General features: G+C 37.6%; 1 protein-coding gene across 2 annotated transcripts; it reads right to left on the reverse strand.

The window, feature by feature from the left end:
* Positions 1-9,266: 9,266 nt before the first annotated feature.
* Positions 9,267-12,827, reverse strand: LOC121324729 (polyadenylate-binding protein-interacting protein 2). Of its 2 annotated transcripts, none has more exons than XM_041266872.1 (4): positions 12,664-12,827; positions 11,055-11,201; positions 10,758-10,937; positions 9,267-10,433 (listed from the first exon to the last, which is right to left on the reverse strand). In XM_041266872.1, exons 2-4 carry the CDS (start codon positions 11,190-11,192, stop codon positions 10,377-10,379), a joined length of 375 nt encoding a protein of 124 aa, XP_041122806.1. In that variant the 5' UTR covers positions 11,193-11,201; positions 12,664-12,827; the 3' UTR covers positions 9,267-10,376. The 2 variants fall into 2 exon arrangements, with proteins under 2 accessions (XP_041122806.1, XP_041122807.1); XM_041266873.1 differs by lacking the exon at positions 12,664-12,827 and adding an exon at positions 11,748-12,649.
* Positions 12,828-13,070: the final 243 nt, after the last annotated feature.

The raw sequence follows: 13,070 nt of genomic DNA on the forward strand, positions 1-13,070 counted from the left end.
AATACATATTATAACAGTTTGTTAACTATAGGAGTTGTGTTGCCCAGTTCCCTTGAAATTCAAATCATGCAAGTAAAAAAAGTTCTTACGAACTCAAAAGCTTGAGTTAGTATAAGACTCACAATACGCAATTTCATTACGTTAATTTAAAGACATTTTTATGAGACAGCCATACGATTCCCCATTAATTATTCAATTTCTTCCATTTCAGCACCTCCGTCTTCTTTTGAAAGCCATAAAGGGCGGAGAGGCTATTTAGAAATAATTTGGAGAGGAACCTGTAGTTTCTTTCTCAATGTGGCATAGTAGTGAGAGTGGGGGGAGAGTCATTTATAAATAATTACACAATGTTTGGAGTCTTGAGACATGTATAATATATCAAAGCGATTAGTAGGTGAATTGTTCCATTGTAAACGTCTCCCCTCTATCTTTTCAGTTCTGCTCGCCTTGTCCGCTGTCCATACTCGGCTCCCCCGCACTTTTGTGGCTCTCATTCTTTTTCGCTTGTTACAGTCCAGTGGCATTATTCCTATTCAAATACTCACAGCTTGAAGAAAATACAACGCTTCTGACGCATTTTGGGGGTTTGCACTGTGTATGGCGGTTGTATGTATTTATTTGGCGTATGTATCGATAGAAAGTGAAATATGAGGAATAAACATACGAAATATTGTAGGTTAAGTCAATTAGACATTCATTTCGGCTACAGGGCCTTCATCAGTGTTGTATGAGTTACACACTTTAACACTGGATAAGGAATAGAAGGTAATATTTTCACTAACACAAATACAAGTGTAATCACAATAAAGACGCAGAGGCTATATCACATTTCAAGCAAGGCAATATATCTCTTTGGGTGCTTATCATTTTCCATTGTAATATCTTTGCAAGGCAGTCATTTTATTGAACCATCCGTCATTTACAGTATCTCTCACGTGTTTCCAAAGCGCGTTTTGCATTACTTAAGGCTGAATTCGTTAGAGTTAAATTAGGTATTTGTTTCAGACCCGCCCGATAAGTGTTTAAATATTCTGAAGGAAGGCTATTAAAAATACAAAGCGGATTTGGGCGAAGGAGAGGAAGATCGATTTTATTAGTACAGCATCGGCCTGTTAGCAAAAAGATCAAAGCGCTGCCTAGTGGTTGCTGATTTTTTATTTGGTTTGAACATTAGAAACTCTTCTCACAAGACATGCTTATTGGCCTTATAAAGTGATAAAGGTAACAGTTTCTCAAGATTGCCGGAGTTCAGTTATAAGGGCTGTGGGTGGACCGGTGGAAATGCGTCTTGCGGTAGAAGTGTGTGTATGTTTAAGATTCCTTGGGGGGTGAGAACACAAGTGGATTGCTGCTCGCGTGGTCCTCAGTTGAGAGGAGTTGCCAAGGAGATCTGCTGATAGGATTAGACACAAGTGCACGAGATGTTATTGCATTTCAAATAGAAACACGTGAGAAAAAGAAACAATCGACTTGCTCTGAGAAGGAACTAATCCTTGTTATACAACTTATTAAAAAAAAAAAAGCCTTTTCTTTCTTTTTTTTTTTTTTTTTTTTTTTTTTTTTTTATGTAGTATTGTGTATTAGCCTATTCACTTTTTGTAGGCTTTTTCATACGAATTTTATGTTTTCATGTTTTCTGTGTCAGCTGCTTTATAACGTTGGATGAATAATAATAATAATAATAATAATAATAATAATAATAATAATAATAATAATAATCTATTAATTATTATATTAATATAGGTTTGTTGTTTTTTTATATATATTTAATTTTAATTGTAAACGTATTCGGCAAAGTTAATTAATCCCAGGACATTAATGCTAATTACCGGCCGCAAACTCATCTTTGAGTCTAGACTCAAAGTCTGATCTGAGTTTTAGGGGTCTTAATAATGGGAAGAAGCCACCCCTTCTTCTCGGACGTGCAGAAGTGCTGCAGCCTCGAAACTAAACTTTTTTTTTTCTTAAAAATAAATAAAATAAAATAATAATAATAATAATAAATAATAATAATAATAATAATAATAATAATAATAATAATAATAATAATAAAAACCTTCAAGCAGGGCAGAATAGGACCGTTACTTTTGAATGGTAATCAATTCCTTATCGGTGCCTCATTGTGTTTGGATACAGCTCTCTACACTCAAAAAAGCAGAGCCCGGCCTCAAAGTGAGGGTATGAGAAAGAGAAAGAGAAAACACACAGGTCATGCTTATAACATACACAGCTATGCAAAACAAGCATATAATTATGTGTGTCTTGAGTATCCTTTTATGCGCTTTCATTTGTGTTTGTCTAATAAAAATAATTTTAAATGTAAAAAAAAAAAAGCGCACAGCGCGCACAACTTTTGTGGTTTTATAAATAAAAAATCGCCTTGATAGATATTGTGCGCATTGGAGCTATAAAATAACGCTTTTTTGTAATAAGGTCCACTTACTCTATGTACAATAATAACACACCTTCTCAGATAAGTGCCACGTTATATATATATATATATATATATATATATATATATATATATATATATATATATATATATATATATATATATATATATATATATATATATAAAGATCTCATTAAAGATTACGTTTTATGACACAATTGAGATAGCGAGCAGAAGGAAATGCATGTCCAGTGTGGGCCTACTTGGTTAATCTTTCTGGCTGTTCTCTCTAAAATATCTCGATAAAAGTGTGCACATCGATATGTTTCACTTTACTGGTCTAAAAAGTGGTTGTTCAGAAAGCTTTAGAGGCTCATTTGTAGTCGCAGATGCTACAGATGTTTGCAGCAAGACTGAATTGGAAAGACAATAGGTGAAAATGAACCATCAAAGGCTTGGATACCTGGTGCTCACAATGGCTACCAAAGCTAGAAATTATCTACTTAGATCCCTTGACATTTTTTTTAAAGATATCAATTACATAATTTTGTTTTGGTCAATATCAAGGGCAATTTATTCTCCCTCAAGCATTTCATGTCCAAGATGCCCCCTCTGGGAGGTAGCATAACCGGCTATTAAAATACTTGAGGTTTCTGAGATGGCATCGCTTATAGAAGAACAAATGAGCCATATGGTTTGGAGTGCAATAACTTGAATCAGTGGCAAACAATAGAGACATTGAGAAGGGGAAAGGAGTCAGAGCTTGACTCGACCAGGCTGCAAAAACTTCTCCTTTCACTCTGATGAAGCTGTTGTCTGGAGAGGTGCGTGTGGAGGGAGGAGGGCTGGGACGTGATTGGACAAACAATCGGAATCTTTAAGAGGGCAGGGGAAGTCCTCCTCCCCATATGTCTACTTATTTAGCATCTGAAAGGTAAGGTTTGCGGGGGGAAGAGGGAGAGAGAGGACTTGTTTTAGAGAAACAGAAACGCATTTTTCTAGGTTCTGTTTCCAAATGAAAGGATTTCAGGATCAGAAAAAAAAAATTCTGTACATTCCAAATTCAGTCATAGGGCTAGATTATCAAAGCTTCTTACTCCAGATCTTATTTAGCACAGTTTTTTTCTGAAAGGGAAAATGCACCCCACTGATATTACCACATGTAGACATTTAGCGGTATGTAAGTAGTCTTTATAATTGTAACTGACCCCCCCCCCCCCCCCCCCCCCCCTACACACTTTCATGACAAAAATTACAATGTGCAAAAAGCTGAGAGCCCTTAAAGCTTTGAATCGCCCTGTTAGTAAAACCAACAAAACTGAGCATTGAGAGGGAGGTAAGTAAAGAAATGTTCAATTCTTCAGAGCTACGTAAGACGGGAATTAGAATGGAATTCTGAATTATATTTGTTTGACCTGCCATGTTGCTGTTCTCAATGATCCAATGCTTTGTGACGTCTGTCTCCTGAAACCAATGCCCATTCACTGTACATTTCTAAATGAATTCTGTGGTTGACAACGGCCCGACTGTAAAATGAATCCATTTTTGTCTGGATATCCAGTAGAAAACCAGTTATATTTCAGCAGTATAAATTTACTGAATAAAAGTAGGCAGTTTATATTATTATAAGTGCCTCCAAGGCCTTGAACAGCTTTTAAATAAATCAAACCAGAACCTTGCCATTAAAAGGTCAATAATGAAGAAACTATTCTTTCATTCTAAACTATAAAGCTAGCTATCTGGCTGTATTACTTATATTTGATAGAGTAATGCTACATTGAAGATCTAATCATGGGGTCATTATAGCAATTAAAGAAAAGAGCTATATAGAGCTTTATCTTAAGGTCCACAGAACACACAGTATCTGCTGTAACAGAGGCTAGGACATAATAATCAACAATAATGTAAAGTGCATTATAAATCTGAGCCAGAGATCAGTGATTCAGGTTCTCAGGTTCAGGGGGCTACCAGTCCAAGAAGAAATAGAAGGGAAGGGAACGATAGATTCCACTAGTTAATCGGAGGGCAAACATTGAATGAAAAGCATGTCTGCCTCACTCTACTGATCAGCATTCCAACCAGGACCAGCCCATTGGGGGGCTTCGGTTAGGAAGAACATTCTAAAACATAGTGCGAAGATACGTTCCGCTAGGAATTTCTCTGGACTTTCTTTTTTATTTTGTACAATTTGAGGAATAGCATGGATATCTTAACCAACTTCCTGAACTAACGTAGGGGTAATTGGTCAAAATCAGTGCACCGTTCTAAATAGGACAAGAACTCAACATTTCACCACAAAGCTTTGTACTCTGGTCAGGCCAGCAGCGTTAAGTAAACAGGTTATAGTAATTATAAGAACAAGAGTCCCACCCTGATATTAAACAACCCCTTACACAAACTACAACACTTGAAGAAATGTGACAGTACAAAGCCAGTGTAGAGACAATAACAGGGCACTCACATTAGGTATCCCTTGTAAAAGCAGGACCACCACTAATGAAATGGCTCAGCAACTGCATTTATATTGACAAAAGCAGGACTACACCAGAGCTCACCAAATCTATCAAACAGCAGCCTGGCATTGACAGCCAGTAACATGGCTAGAAACCTCCTGCAATAGGACCAACATTTAGCTGGACAGGACTGACGGGACATTCTGCTTATGACTGTGCAATGTGACTGCCACCAAAGTAGGTACCATAGCAGCAGCAATTACAGGAATCACCAGCAAGAGGCTCATGCAACATGATATATTTATAATTTGTATAATTGATGCAAAACAAGTAATCTATCTTTCTAATATTCCTGGTGATAAGGTATCTGAATGCATTAGATAGTATAGACACACTAAGATAAGTTATCTGAATACATTAGGAAGTATAGACACACTAAGATTAGTTGTCTGAATGCATTAGGAAGTATAGACACACCAAGATAAGTTACCTGAATGCATTAGGAAGTATAGACACACTAAGATAACAGTTATGTGAATGCATTAGGAAGTATAGATACACTAAGATGCAGGGGTAGGAGGGTTTATTATTCGTTTTTTTAATGAATATGCGGAAGGAACAATGCAGAAGGGCCAGAGTTTGACTTATACTGATGTTTTATTTGGAGCATTTCTTTGATTGAAGTGCCAAAGGATATTTGACGTCCGCAGAGTAGTTTAATCTTACCTGGAGCTGGACACCTCCAGTAGCACAATACCTCAATATCCATGCTGGGGCATATGTTGAGCTCAAGCCAAGAGGGGCGTGTGCCCCCTACTGAGCAATCGAGAGCACTTCCTACTGCACAGCTGGGGTTCTTCGGTCTGCCATCCAAATACTGACCAGGCCAAGCCCAGCTTAGCCTGTGAGGTCTAATGAGATCAGAATCCAAGGTGGTGTGGCTACAGGCTTCAACAACAAACAATGGAAGCCCTCAAATTCAAAGAAATACGTTTTCACAACACCTCCCATGTAAAGGGGTTGCAGTTAACAAATTCCTTCCCTAAATCCTATCTATTGTGATCTGCCATTCTCTGTGCAGGTCTCAAATGGGCACTTTCAACAACCACGACAAATGTTAGAGTCAAAATGTATTTCATTTTAGAACATGCAGATGACATTGGGTCAAATAAATCTCAAGCTTTTCTTTCAGGCTGTCTTACACTTCGTCATTTCACCTGGCGCGTTAAATTGCCCCAACCCTTTCGACACCTGTCTTCCTGTCAGTCACTTGAACGGCTAGAATCATTTACAGCCAGTAACATTACTGAGCCCAAAGACGCTGCTGCTGGGGTGAAATGACCCAGTAACTGACTATACTCAAATTAAATTAAAAAACTAGCCTTATGCAGTACCATATATCATGCTTTCAAATGAGAACACCTGTGCATGCGTAAGCATGTGTTTCTTTCAAAACTGCACACAAGACCAACACCGTTGAAAGCGTATGGCGTAATTTATTGGGATACAGTATTTTAGTCAGCAGTTTTTGTTACATAGTGAAAAAGGGAAGCATAAAGCCCACAGAGTAAAGCACGCAAAGCATGCACGTCCAAAACGTAGGTTTCATGAGGGGCTTCGCTGTTAGATTTTGCTATGTAGATGTAATTCATTGGGGACATCTGCATGTTTTATTTCTTTAACCCCCCCCCCCCCCCCCCCCCCCATATAAGGGTACAACCCTAATAAGACAAGTCTCTGTTCCTCTCTCAGAATGCAATTCCCCCAGGACTTCCTCCCTGCCTGCTCCTCGGAAGAATTCCTTCAATACCAGGGCTGCCGTAGACATCTGCCCAGCTCATCAGCATGCAGACCTCAGTCTGGGGCTATCTGACCTGTGGAGGCAACAATGGAGAGGCAGTCTGATCCATTGCATACTGCCGTTGCTGCTTTATCACTGGAGTCAAAAGGAACAAGCACCCTGATCCAGGTTTCAAAGTGCATGCTGTAGAAGCCCTTTCCGAGATGCTGCCAAACTACTGGCACTGATGAGCACGAACCCAGGCGACTGGCTCCTTGTACACTTTGTTCTAAATGCACCTATGGTTTTTATTAATAATAGTACGACTACTCTAATAACACTATGAAAACACAATTTTTGTTCCTGGGTAGTAAGTGTTATTTCCTAATTGCTTATGCCTCAAAAGTATAGAAAATGGCTATTATTCCCCACAAACTTTGCTTTTGTGAGCAGGACAGGACAATTAATTGTAAATCTCAAAAAACTACTCGCTTCTAAATCTTTTGTAGTCATCTTTGTATTACTTTAGTATAAATACATGTTAATTTGGATTCATAGGTTGTTTTTTTCTGACTTTATGCGAACGAAAAGACGCACATTTGCCTGTTTTCCCATTGGAAATAGTGATATTTTGAAATATCACTGTCCTGGTCACAAAAGCAAAGTTTGTGGGGAATAATAGCCATTTTCTATACTTTTGAGGCATAAGCAATTAGGAAATAACACTTACTACCCAGGAACAAAAATTGTGTTTTCATAGTGTTATTAGAGTAGTCGTACTATTATTAATAAAAACCATAGGTGCATTTAGAACACAGTGTAATTCTCCAATCACTGACAATGCCATTCTTTAAATACGCTTAAAGCATATTTATCCAGTGTTACAGCATAGCAGGCAATATCTTTTTTGTCTTATTAGCAATGGTGGGGGGTAGGGGTAAAACCACAAGTCAATAGAAGTATTTACATTGGAGTTCAATGTAGCATTCTTGCAGTTAGGCAGATTGCACGCTGGTGGACAACATGAATAGCTAGTCTCCCAAGCACTCTCTACCCACAGCGCCTTCGTGTGGACAGAAATAAAACACCATTAATTCAACTTTGCATTAAAAGTGTGTTTAAAATAAAGATATTAAATTCATAAATGAAGCACTCGTTAGAAAAATAAATAAAACACACACACTCAAATTTCTTAAACCGTTTCTGTTGCCAACAAATTGGGACAAATTTTTGCCATGACAGGACTATAGTACCAAGCTTAACAGTTGTGCAAGGTCTTCTCCGAGTGGTTACACATTTGCAATTAATAACTTAAGTTTCACTGAAAAGTGTGCAACTGTTCAAGCACAAATACAAATCCTTCAGCACATTACACCCTAATACAGACTCAAATGTAGTTAAAAATTGATGTAGAATCCAAACTGACTTGGCCAAATCTACTTGACACCCTAAGAGGGCTACTTAACAAGTCTGCAAATAGTGTCTGCAGTACATCTTTTATAAAAATAAAAGGTATACTGGATTTTGAATGCATGCTTTCTCAGTTTAAAAACAAATGCTTTAAAGACCACACTGGTCCCTTTTTTTGGTGAAAGTAGATCAAAAGAAACAATTGACATGCACTGCACATATAAACTGCTCATAAATGTACTTTAAAGCTGAATGTTTTACTCTAACTGTATGTACAAAAAAATATACACTTACTTTCCAATTCCAATAATGCCTGCATTACTGCTTCAGAAAACAAGACCATACATTGTAGGAGATGAGCTTCAGCCCGTGGCATGAAAAAAAGGAGGTCGGCTTCATCGAAACTAACCCCCCCCCCCCCCCCCAAAAAAAAAACAAAAACAAAAAAAAAAAAAAAAAAACACAAAAGCACTTTATTGGAACACTTACTTTCTTGACATCTCATGAACAAACACCAGGTGTCCAGTATGTTCGGTGCTATAGCAGAGTGATGCCAAGTCATTGATTGCAGTGACCAAATACATGGCAAGGACCATGCCAGCTTCCCCTTGCTCACGTAGTAGACTGAGGTCCTCTACTACCAATTTGACCTCAAAAGGGAATGGATTTGAAAAAGGAAATGTAGATGTGGAACTGATCCCCAGCCCTGGTTTAGAAAATATGTCTTGAGTGTGTGCAATCACCCTGTAGTTGCAGCTTATGAACAGAGCACAACACTTCTACAGGAAATCCAGTGGAACAGGAGACAACCTTGAAGTTAGAGACACACACACCAAAATACATTTCACCAATATTTATTTATTTTTTTTAAATATTTTTGAAAAAATATATGTATTTTTTTTTTACATTTTTTTCTTTAATACTATTAACACTCAACATACTGTATGTGGCAGTATAAAACTACCAAGTTATGATTTTTATTTTGTTTATAGTTTTTCCTTTTTTGTGCTGTAGACTTTGAATGTAGTGTTTGTTAAGAAAAAAAAAAGTCAGAGGCACCACTGAAGTTAAACGGAAAGAAAGTCACTTTCTACCTCACAACACTGATGTAGTATATCAAGAGATCTTTTCCTCTTTAGATTGACCTACTTTGAGGACACTGCTTACATAAGGACTATCCAGTAATTCAATTCTTAAGCAAAGGGTTAGGGTTATAGTTTGTAGAAGTGTCTCATTGTATTTAAAACTGCAGTCTTTCAGATAACACACCAGTTACAGGTAAGAATTGTCAAAATGGCAGTTTGGCAAAACACAGAACAAAAAAAGTAAATAAAAACTTAAACAAAATACTTTATCAATTCTGCTATTATTGCTGGTCGCTGTTTAAACCTCATGTAATAAAAGTAGATTTATCCTGCAGAAGTGCAAACAATATAAAATCTCATCAGTGCAAAAAAAAAAAAAAAAAAAAAAAAAAAGCCAGTACATACTACAGGTAGACCCCAATCTAACATGGTGGTTTATGTAACTGAACTGATGTGTTTATATAGCAAATTATTTTATTTTTCCCACCTCCCGCACTAGCAATAATCTCAAATAATAAAAAAACAGCAATTAGCATTGCTTAAATCTATAGAACAGCAATCATGCACTACAATATTAATTCATTTGTTTTTCTATGTAATATATGCATGGATTACTGAATTTAAATTGGATAAAAAAAATTGGTTAAAAAAAAAAAAAAAAAAAAAAAAAAAAAAAAAAAAAAAACCCCTTATATTCTGGCACGTTCAGATTTTTATATAAAAAAAAAGGCGGGGGAGAATGGCGCCACCTACTGACCACACAAGAATGCAGCATCTGTATGCCTTAACCATCCCCCTACTGTGGGGAAAAAGTAAATACATACAAAAATAACAAAGGGCTGCAGGTTGGTTCTCTTTAAGGAAATGCCTTCATAGCAATACAAATCTGCATGTTGTATTCACTAGTAAAATAAAAGTACACACCTTTATCTAAACATCTATGAAACACTTATACAACACCAAAAAATTATGCATTGAAGTGAAATGTTTTACATTAAGGTAACACACATAGATTGCACAAGTACCATAGTTATTGACTGGTGCCTCTTACTCACAATACCCCAAAATATTGCGTATCAGCTCTTTTTTTTAATAACACAGTCTCAGCACTTTAAGCATGCAAGACTAACTGAACACTTTGGCAATGCATTAAATGTAACACAGTGACAAAGAGAAGCTTTCACAATTTATCATCCAATACTGGCCTCACAGTGTGGTTGAGCTACATCCATCAAGAGAGGCCTATTTTCTGATATTCAGTACTTGACCCCAGGAACAAACTCTTTCGCATTTGGGTTTAAGTTACTGTGGACCTGAAAAGAAAAAAATAAATAAATCTAAATAAGCATCCGACAGCAAGAAAAATATGGGCTTTTAAAATGGATTTTAAAAAAAAGTTAGCCTAAGTACTATTGGACCATTATTTTACCATTCCTTTTAACTCTGCAAAACTGGATACAAATCACAAACCATCCCCAGCATCAACCTGTAGCTATAAACACTGTACTCCACAGAACCGTCCAAGACATTGGTGTCAAGAGTGTCTGATCTTCACTCTGAGGACTTATACTTTGGATCAACACAGCCTAAAACTACAGTAAATGCACAAGGAGTTTATTAAGCAAAAGTGGACTGACCGCAAGGCTATCCAGCACACTGCAGTCGCTGATGACCAGCCCATTGAGTTGGCCCTGTAGCTGGTTGATGGTCTGTGGCAGGTCCCTTGCGGGAATGAACCACTCATGTTCTTCTTCCTCTTCCAACATTTCCTGAAAGCATCGCTCAATAAACTCCTCCTCCCACAGCTCCTCTTCAATCTGTAAAAAACAACAGCGAGCGCTCGTCAGCCACCGCACCACAAGCAAGCTGCATTCTGTATCCCGCAGAACCAGCTGTTCTCCAGAATCGGTACAACATAAATCACAGGAGCATACCTGTCTGTTAAACTCCTCTTCATTCTCCATCCACATGTACTCCGCGAATGGGTTGTCCTCATCGTGGGACTGTCCATTGACAATCAGGTCATCATTGATGATGCTGGGTGTGGTGCTGCTACGGCTGGGGTCTTTCATTTTTGCCCTCTGGAGATAAAGTCAGTTTCAGCTGGACTGAAATACTAGGACTAACTAAATAACCATCACATCCATTTTAATGCTTAGATGATTTACTGGGTGTGTTAAGTAACTGAGCGGCTAGGAGTGAGAATTTTTCCGCTCACTCAGGTGACAGATTAAATCTGTTCTGTAGCGCTCTGAGCGGCTCAATTGGAGCAGGACTCAGCATGCAGTTAAGTGGGTTCTTTCACTTCACTATATCAAACAATTCTGAGAACAGTATTTCAGATTGCACAGTATTTTTAGAACACAAACTGACAATTTGTTTTATAGTTCTTAGTTAATGGCAAAATGTACTGTATAGCTGATCACTAAACTACACAAAATACCAGTTTATGAGTCAAATGCACTCTACAGGTTCACCTGCTGGATTAGAGCAATGCAAAACACAGTAATCACTACTGTAATTACACTAAAAGCTTTATATTTTTGCAACGCAGATAACCACTGCTTAAAATGTTTCTATTTTCAGATCTGTCAGAAAGCAAATATCTGCATCCTTGCAGTACCCACCCTTTGTTCACACAGTATGTTCCAATCTCATACCCTTACTTACTGGGTTCTACTATTGGTTTCAATGCCATAACATGTGTAATTGTAAAATGTATCACTTTCTACTTGATAAAAAAACAAAACAAAAACACTACTATAAAAAGTGCAGAAACTGCTTACATGAAGAAAATCACTAGGATTCAAACACATTCATTCTTAAAGCGTGTAGTTTAATTCACCCGAGGCAAAAAAGAGGCCTTACACTAATGCACTGGAGCAAAACTGGTATGCAATTGTGTTACTTATAGACTAGGTGGTGCAAAAGGTGCTGGCATACATGCAGAATTCAGTTACACATTAGGTTATTGTTCTATGGCAAAGAAAATACCCTTCTTTTATGTAACATTGTACCTGGAATTCTACTACAGCACAGTTCTATTATAACGGCTGCATTTTATACCGAAATATATTAGGCATAGTAGTACAAAGGTACTTTTGTTAAAGAAAAGTGCGCACTACACCAAGTAGCTCCTGTCATACACCTTATTTAACTATGCCTGACATTAACCGTTAATTTAACATTTTAAATAAAATTAACAAAGTAAAAATGAACACAACCAAATGAGGCAGATGGGTGGAGACAGATTCCCGGATGTTTACAACTCCACCAACACAAACAAAATACGACATTAAACACATTTCTCAAACCAAAATACAGCCACGCACTATTACAGTTAAGGAATACGGATCGTGGTCTACAAAACAATGCTGTCTACGCAGGGAATTTGCAAACAAAAGTCAGTTTTTTCTCTCGCCAAACCTCCTCCACGCTTTCGCCGTGTCTGCCATCTTGACGATTCCTTGTCAAAGAAGCACAAAACTGATTTTAACCCGTCAACGGCCTGGAAAGAAAGAAGAGACAGAAAAAGTGTCCTACCGAGACGCGTGTGTGTGTGTTGGGGTACCTAATGTTGAGGTGTAGAAATGGCTGCGGACGCCCGAAATTCCCTGGCTAAACGATATTTCTTTTCTAAGTCTAATATGGCCGCTCAGAGTCCTCGGCTTCTTTGTTTTGGTAACACCGATGCACATACGTCAGAGACGTCTGGTACCGCCTTCCTTTTTATGAGCTCACACAACTATTATCCCCTGTCATGTGCTGCATATCTGATAGGATTTGTTTACAAGCGTTTCCTTTTAGAATGCTGTTTTAATTACAGACACCACAATAAATGCTGCTGTAAAAATACAGCGTCTTATATTCGCTAGACACGAATATCCTTTTAAAAATGATATGAATGAATATAACAGAAGATATGTATATTGTTCATAGTCTATGAATAA

The sequence above is a fragment of the Polyodon spathula genome, chromosome 12, assembly GCF_017654505.1.
Source record: "Polyodon spathula isolate WHYD16114869_AA chromosome 12, ASM1765450v1, whole genome shotgun sequence".
Lineage (NCBI taxonomy): Eukaryota > Metazoa > Chordata > Actinopteri > Acipenseriformes > Polyodontidae > Polyodon > Polyodon spathula.

What these genes read in the sequence shown, in the direction of transcription:
- LOC121324729 (XM_041266872.1), bottom strand. Translation starts at nt 11,192, where the DNA reads ATGAAAGACCCCAGCCGTAGCAGCACCACACCCAGCATCATCAATGAT. An exon ending in AAGAGGAGTTTAACAGACAG is followed by an intron (nt 10,938 to 11,054) that starts GTATGCTCCTGT and finishes TGTTTTTTACAG; the next exon opens with ATTGAAGAGGAGCTGTGGGA. An exon ending in GTGTGCTGGATAGCCTTGCG is followed by an intron (nt 10,434 to 10,757) that starts GTCAGTCCACTT and finishes TTTTCTTTTCAG; the next exon opens with GTCCACAGTAACTTAAACCC.